Below are 8659 nucleotides of genomic sequence, written 5' to 3'. Positions count from 1 at the left end.
TTCACATTTACTCTTTCTTTCCGAATCCTCCCTTCCTCTTCTAATATATATATACGTAACATATAATTGTATGTTATTAACCATGATTACCTGACTAGAGTGCTTAATGAGATAAGCTAGAAAGCAAGAATGTTTGAAGCATGTGTAAGTCAACGAGTTTTCAGCTAAGTCATAAATTTTAAGGGTAGAGAAATGTGTGCAGGAAACTTGGAGCTGGAGCAGAAAAGTCCAGTCAGTGTTCCATAAACTGATCTTTGCTGACTCAACACAACAATAATTTAAAAAAAGAAAAACCTTAATGAAGCAAACTACTACTCCCCACTCTGCCTACCCTAAGGGACTATTGGCCACACATCACATGGCAGCAACCAAAGTGCAGACATGAACGCAAACTGGTGCAGTGTGTTAGCTTGTCAACTCTGACGATGCACAGTGCTGTCCAGTAAATAAGGGAACCACTTTTCTGGCATCAATTTCTCCCATTGTTTCTCCTGTTACTACACTCCAGGCACATGGCTTTTCCTTCTGTGACTTCAACATGCCAGGCTTCATCCTGAAACTTTGTACTCACTAGTGATTCTCCTGCTTATAACTCCCAAAGATCTCCTTGTGTTTGACTTCTTCTGGTCCATGAGGCTTTGAAGTCAATGTTACATCTTCTCCAAGATTCCTTTCCAAGTCACTGACACATTGGCACAATCCTCACTTCTGATGCTGTCAAGTCATTGTCTCCCAGATTGCCTGGCTTTCCCTTCTCCATAGCACTTACCAATGCATGAAATATTTTGTTATCTGTTTGTGTGCCTGCCTTGGTAACGCAATATCTCCACCTCCACACATAATAAAGCACTTTTTCTCTCTTGTGTACTACTCAATGTCTAGTTTGTAGCATTTTGCCCAGTAATAAGTTGAATGGACAGAGCATCTTAAACCAAGAGTAGCAATCGCTATCTCCAGATAACAGCTCTGCAACATATTAGAGAGCAACCAGTGCAGTATTCAACATGAGAACAGGATGTCCCTAAGGACAAAATGTATGAATTATAGATCACCTATCATTCTGTCTCTGTAAAAGGTACTTTATAGTTCTGTGTATGCTTGGCAAAAAAAAATAATAATTTTTAAAAAAGCAAAAGTAAAAACAACCAGTAACTCTGAAAATCAAATAAATGAGCAATGAGAGAATTGCATTCATAGTATTACTCATAGTGTTGGTAATTAGTATTAGTAATGTTCATAGTGCTACTCATATCATTATTCAGGTATTACTAATGATATGTTTAGAGTTGTTTTAACAAATATCAATTAAAAATTTCAAATATGACCATATTAGAAACTTGAGGACAAAGCACTAGTGATTCTTGGATATGAATGTAGGGGTTGGTAAAAATAATAATAATAATAATAATAATAATAATACTTTAGTAAAAAGATGCCAATCAATCATGCACATATTTGAAAATAAATAAATAGACATATAAGCCTCTAATTTAAAATGATTTAAGTGCGAAGGACAGCAATAAGAATGTGTTATCTATGGGGAGATAAGATGAGGGGAAAGGGAGACCCGAGTGTATATGAGCCTGTAGTACTATTCAACCTTTAAAACAACATATGTACTTTACATTAGTAATTTTAAATAATTGCAAAAATATATTTTACCTGAAAACATGCATATATATGCAGAAACAAAAAAACTACAAACATAAAATCTCAAATATGATTTTTTGAGAGTTGTGTTTGATTTCTCTATTATATGGATTCATATGTTTGAATTTTATATAATTAAATCGAGTAAGTCAGAAGAGGGTACTTGATGCCATGGAAATAAGCAACTCAACAAATGGTAGTACCTTGTAAAAAGGAAGGCACTTGTCATCCATTCTTCACTTCTAGTGTGAGTTGGTGCATGGCATTTTCCCACATGTCCTCACTCAAGAATGCATCTTATAATTTGAATTTTGAATATTGCTGGTCACCAGGGCAAGGCAAAAACCAAACAAAAAACAAAACAAAAAAAAAAACACTGAACAGTTTCTCACCAACAATTAAATGCTCAACTGAGAAGTGACACATATGAATACTAATCTACCTCATTATCCAGAAAACAATCACACCCTTCCATCTAAACCCAAAACAGAAGAAATGTAATACTACCATGTGCACAAAAGACAAAGAAAGAAAATAAATACTGGGTAAAACGAATGACAAGTACAAACATGTAAACTTTTGTAATGAAAATTTTACTTCTGTTTGTATCTTTAAAAAATTATTAAAAGTTTTAAAAATGTAATATTCCTCTTTGATGTACCATATTTCTCATTCCACCCTGTAACTGGGAAAAGATTTAGAAACAATTGGGGACCAAAACAATAGTGATAGCTTTTAAGAAAACCTTTTTTTTCCTAACAACTCTTTGGTTAATGCTTCTTTCACATCTTTATTCCTAAGGCTATAAATCATGGGGTTCAGCATGGGGATTACCGTTGTATAAAATACGGCTACCATTTTTCCCTGTTCCACAGATTCCTTTGAGGGGCGTCTGAGATACATGAAGAAAAGAGTTGCATAGAATATGGTGACAGCTGTCAGATGGGAGCCACAGGTAGAGAAAGCTTTGTGCCTGCCTTCTGTTGAACGAATCTTCAGGATAGCAGGAAAAATATAAAGGTAGGAAATCAGGATGATGAGCAGAGAAAAGGAAAGGTTACATCCTGCCACAACAAACATTGACAGTTCTTTGTTGTAAGTGTCAGAACAAGCCAGCTTAATCAGCGGTGGGTCAGCACAGTAGAAGTGGTTAATTTCATTGGGGCCACAGAAGACTAGGTTGTAGGTCCACATGGTCTCCATGAGGCCAGTGAGTGCTCCGTACACATAAGGCCCTGTGATGAGGGATGTGCACACACTCTTGGACATCTTGCTGCCATAAAGCAGAGGGTTGCAGATGGCCATGTACCGATCAAAAGCCATCACAGCCAGGATGTAGATCTCCACGTGCACCAAGGCAATAAAGAAGTAACACTGCACCAGACAAGCAGGGTAGGAAATGGTTTTCTTCTCTGATAAGAAAACCTCCAGCATCTTGGGAGTCACATTGGAAGAGAAGCACAGATCCACAAAGGATAAGTGGCTCAGGAAAAAGTACATGGGCTTGTGGAGCTGGGCATTGACCTGGATGAGTACAATCATGCCAAGATTCCCTGCGAGGGTGACCAAGTAAATGGCCAGAAACAGCAGGAAGAGGACGATCTGCAACTCCAGGCGACTGGTCAGTCCGAGGAGAATGAACTCAGTCACTGAGGTGAAGTTTCTTTTCATAATTTCCTTCAATGGGAAATGAGAGCAATGGATTCGTATAGAAAATTTTTTAAGGGGAAATAAAAACTATCATATTTTGTTAGAACATCATTTAGGGGCAGCTGGATGGCTCAGAGGTTTAGTGCCACCTTCAGTCTATGGCGTGATCCTAGAGTCCTGGGATCAAGTCCCATGGCGGGCTCCCTGCATGGAGCCTGCTTCTCCCTCTGCCTGTGTCTCTGCCTGTGTGTGTGTGTGTGTGTGTGTGTGTGTGTGTGTGTCTCATGTATAAATAAATAAAATCATTAAAAAATAATAAGGTATCTTAAAAAAAGAACATCATTTAGGTGTTTTTCCCTACACTTTCTTCTTTCCTTTTCTATGACTTTTGCCCCAGGAGTCGCTAGAAATAGTGGTTTAATTGAAACAGTGTCCAACTAAACATTATCAAACACAAACCTCTGAGTTCCAGTCACTAATGTGCTTTAAGTATTTTTCTTTGCTAATTACCCCTCTTATTTTTCTTTATCTATTTATCTTTTTGGGTTTTGTCAGGACATTTCTTTCCCATCTGCATTTCTACTTTGTCTATTTTCAATATTTTACGTAACCTCACATCAGTTTTTTTTCATCTCAGATTTTGCCAGTCAGGACCAACAAACAGATATCCACCACTGAAAATGAATTTACCAGATAATTTAATTAGAATTTGAGAATCTTGTACCAGAAGTTCTTTTTCTGATAACAATGATTTCTTCCAGACTATGCCACATAAACTCCTTAGGTTCTTTGTTAAAGGGAATCCACTGATAAATTAAAAGATACATCTTAATTCATTCTTTGTGAGATATAAGAAATTAGTACTTCCTACATTAGAATGACTAGATGCTATTTGGGAGAAAAATGGAAGAAAAGAAATATTTGAAAAGTTGAGTGATTAGAAATATTTTACCATGTATGGAGGTGATATAATACACAGGAAAGATTTCAGAAAGTCTTTTAACACATTTCCAGTCAATTCGATACATTTAGAGAAGCTAATTTTTCAGTCCATCAGACCTGAATTAGGTGATAGAAATGACTTGGCCAAGAATGTTTGTCTACACTTAAGAAAACAAATGAAAGAGCAAAGTGATAGCTCAGAGCCATAGACGGATTTGACAGAGCCTGGGCTAGAAGCAGTACTTCCCCTATATCCATGTTGATGCTTGTTCCTCAGAGCCAGAATTGTTTTTCATGTAGCAGCATTTAAAAAAAAAAGGAAAAAGAAAGAAAGAAGAAGAGCAAAACTAAACAAAACAACACAACCACAAAACTTCCCTTCTCTTTGTTTATTCTCAAATTATATTTTCTACAATCAAAGAGTAGGTTCTAGGCAAGAGAATGTGGTGAAAGAGAGATGTGCAATTTTTACCCATCCCTTTATAACATAGACTTTCCTTTCCCTTTCTCCTTTCTGCCTCTACTGGCAGTTCAAATGGACATAGTGCAGAGCTATCCAGGAACATATATATACAATGGCAGAAAAATGAGTGAATAAGTCACAACTACTAAAATCATGGCAGTGCTCAACTGACATACCAGCTCAGAATTTTATGTGAATGAGAATTGAACTTCTAATTTAACTATTATTTTGTGTTGCTCTTGCAGGAATTGAAATCATTATCTAACTAATACAAACCTCTAGAATCAATGTCCAAGATTACTGTAAGTCTCCATAGAGCTTGCCCTGGTCTTCAGATTTGCATTCACAACTGCTTCTTTCTTATAGGTATTTAAGAACCAGGCAATCTAGAATCTGCACTCCTGGTGGACCAAACTTAGTTAAATATGTGACAATCACAAACCCTTTAGGAGTTGTAAACATCATTCATTACTAGTTGGATCCAAATTCATTCAAAAAATTCCCCCCTCCATCATTAAAAATAACTAATATTAAGCTATAATCAGAAAAGAAATATTGATCCCCAGGAAAAGGTAGATGTAATCTTGAATTTTATTTTACACTCAAAAACAAGATTCCTCTTGAAAAAAAAAAGAAAGTTTTATCTATATAAAGAGATAATTATTAGCTAGAATTTAATTAATTCCTGAGAGGTTATGCCCAAGACCAAGTTATGACTTTAAAATTGTGATGACAGTGTTTAAATAATCACAAGCCTCTTGAGACCTTTTAAAATTGCCATAAACCTCCTATCTATCCATTCCATGTTCACACACACACACACACACACACACACACACACTGCAGCTCTATCAAATGCAGATGAAAGATATTTAATACAAAAATATTTTAAAATAAAATGTAAGCATTAGTCATATTTATTCTTTAAGTTCTCCCCCTGCACCCTAACCACAGAGGATTTTTCCAGGGGCTATTTTATAGCATTCAATCCCCAGCTTCACAGCACATGTCTGGTTTCTCTCATTTCTTCCCCATTCAAATTTCTCAGCTCTATCTCTTCTCTCCTGGAAAGACCTCAAGGACTCCATATTATCCTGAACAATGAAAATGCAAAATGATTATTTGGGGGTATCTGGGTGGTGCAGCCAGTTGAGTATCAGACCCTTGATTTCAACTAGGGTCGTGATGTCAGGGTTGTAAGATCAAGCCCCACATTGGGCTCCATGCTCAGCATGAAATCTGCTTGAGATTCTCTCTCTGCCCCTCTGCCCTGCACTTTCTCTCTCTTAAATAAATAAATCTAAGAAAATGAAGAATAAAAGTGCTTATATAAATAAAGTCTTTTTCTCATTTTCTACCAGAGAACACTGAAACATCATGTTGCATCCTGTATGTGTTCATGCCCTTTTCTTCCCTCCTGCTTTCCTAAAAATGATCCACTAAGGTATCTTTATGCTTTGCAAAATTTTAAAAATTATTTTGTGCTTAAATGTTCCCATTAGCCTTAATACTGATGTTCATCACACAGGTTTTACAACTGGGCAGATTTCATCTGAAAAACTTATGACAGACATCTTCATCTTTATGAGCCTGGGTTTTCTCATGTTTAAAATGTTCCTGCAGAATTGTTCTCTGAGGATTTTACAACTTAAAATGTACATAAATATCTTGCCGTGTGTGAAGCATATAAGGCTATCACAAGAAAATTTTAGTGTCTACCTCCCTTTTGTTTAATATTTAGAAAAAAATCCCCAATTAGGAGTGTTGGTATTTGTCATATGACCAGCTGCTCTAGTTTTTGTCCAGGTAGCCATTTACCCATATCTCACCACGCACTTATTCCTACTAAATAAGATATTGATTGGATTCTAAGTATAAATAGCAACATTTTGGCTCATTCCTAACACCCAAAATAAAGAGTCCTACCTATAAAGAAGTCGGAAAACTAGTACGCCTTCAAAAATAAGTGAGGTAGATTGTTGCTTGTGTTTATAAGGATGACTATTTTTCCCTATAGTATTTAACAAAAACAAAACAAGATGAAGCAATCAATTCAGCCAATTAAAAGTTTCCTGAAGACAACTCAAAGATTAGTAACATGGGAGCTAGGAATGGTGTAAGCTTCTCTTCCCTGTCTTCTTTATTTCTCTCGGTAATGGCCTTCCTCACTGCTTACCATGCATTGTTGGGCCCATTCTCCATCACTGCCTCCAAGCCTCAGTAGAACAAGCTGCATTCTAAAGAAAGCCAGTTACTCATTAAATTTACCTTTCCACCAATGCAGTACAAGCATATGCTACCATATGGTATTATGGCATCAATTATACATTCATTTGATAAAAAGGGGTTTTTTAGCCCCCTTTTTTTGGGTTGTTTTATATTGTGGAGGGGATTTTTTATCTCTTTTTTAGAAAAGCCCAAAGGTAATGAATGTAATTGGAGACTCCTACATTATGCACGTGATTGATAGCACTTCTCATTCCTTACTTTTCTAGGCCATGATGTCCTCTGTATAGCTGTTGAACTTCTTAGTGGTTAAATATTTTTCATATATTTGATTAATAAAGTAACTGTCATTAAATTTGACATACTGAACTTTTTTCATGTAAGATTTTATCAAAAACTCATTTAAAAAATGTCAGGTTAATATTATTAAACTCATTTTACAGTTGAAGGAAGTCAACCTTAGAAAAGATAATTACTTTTCTCAAAATCAAAGCTACTAAGTGACCTGGGTGAGATGAGAAATCAGATTTGACTATAATTCTCCTGCCTTTCTAACATTAATGGCTTCCCTCACAGTTCATCTTGTTTCATGAGGTGGATGAAATATCATCTCACCTCACAAAGTGATTAAACATCTACAACAATGCATCAAAAATGTCCATACTTTCTAGGTTCATGGAGGCAATTTCTAATAAATCTATTACATTTGGCTAGAGAGAGAACCAGGTAAAGTGGGTTTAGTTCCACAAAGTCTACACAGGTTAGTCCTTTAGTGCTAAGCAAGTTATCCTCTTTTGACTTCTTCATCTTTAAAATGCATGACTGTCAGGGTCCTAGTATTAAGTCCCACTTCTGGCTCTGCATTCAGTTGGGGGTCTGCTTGTCCCTCTCCCTCTGCCTTCCCCCATTTCATTCTCTCTCTCTCTCTCTCTCTCAAATAAATAAAATCTTTAAAAAATAAAATGTATGAGTGTCTACTACAGTATATCTTAGGTCACTTCCAATTCAAATACTTTGCCCTTTTAATATCTTAATATTAGGGGCACCTGAGTGGCTCGGTGGTTGAGCATATGCCTTTGGCTCAGGTCATGGTCCCAGGGTCCTGGGATCAAGTCCTGCATTGGATTTCCCCCAGGGAGCCTGCTTCTCCCTCTGCCTATGTCTCTGCCTGTTTCTCTGTGTCTCTCATGAATGAATAGGTAAGTCTTTTTTTAAAATATTAATAAAATTGAGAAAATAAAATATGAATAGCTTGCCTTATTGGAAGTTTAAGATAAAAACTTTTTTTTTCTGAGAGCTTTGTGGAACTCAGCTTTTGTTCAGCAATGTGGGGGACAAGTGGAGAATTACCCCCATGTACTTTGGGACCTTGATAACAGGAAATTGGGCAGCACAATAGTATATGTGTAAACAAATGGGATGATAGAAAGATAGCAAGAACATAGGAACAGGCAAATTAACGATTAATGATCAAAATTTGAATATGTTTCTATAAAGTTTATACCAAGATGGAAGGAAAGAACTAGAAATTTTGGTTTAGGAAGACAACTCTCATTTGCTGGATTAATAATGATAATGTCCATTTATGTAGTTTCTATCTACCTTGGTTAAAACAAGATTGTTACTCTTCACAGAATTCTTGTCTCTCAGCCACATGCTGAATCATGACTGGAAGTTCATATCACTACTCAGGTTAAGAAGTGTTCATGGTTCCTCATCTATACCAAA

The 8659-nt window shown here is 36.3% G+C and overlaps 1 protein-coding gene across 1 annotated transcript; it reads right to left on the bottom strand.

Annotated features, from left to right (window-relative positions):
• Window positions 1–2385: 2385 nt before the first annotated feature.
• On the bottom strand, window positions 2386–3321 carry LOC129514893 (olfactory receptor 5M8). The gene has a single exon (XM_055333585.1). It carries the CDS (start codon window positions 3319–3321, stop codon window positions 2386–2388), a length of 936 nt encoding a protein of 311 aa, XP_055189560.1.
• Window positions 3322–8659: the final 5338 nt, after the last annotated feature.

Source organism: Nyctereutes procyonoides, unplaced genomic scaffold (assembly GCF_905146905.1).
Source record: "Nyctereutes procyonoides isolate TBG_1078 unplaced genomic scaffold, NYPRO_anot_genome, whole genome shotgun sequence".
Lineage (NCBI taxonomy): Eukaryota > Metazoa > Chordata > Mammalia > Carnivora > Canidae > Nyctereutes > Nyctereutes procyonoides.
The sequence above is the reverse complement of the archived record's forward strand: the minus strand, read 5'-3'. Positions and strand labels throughout refer to the sequence as shown.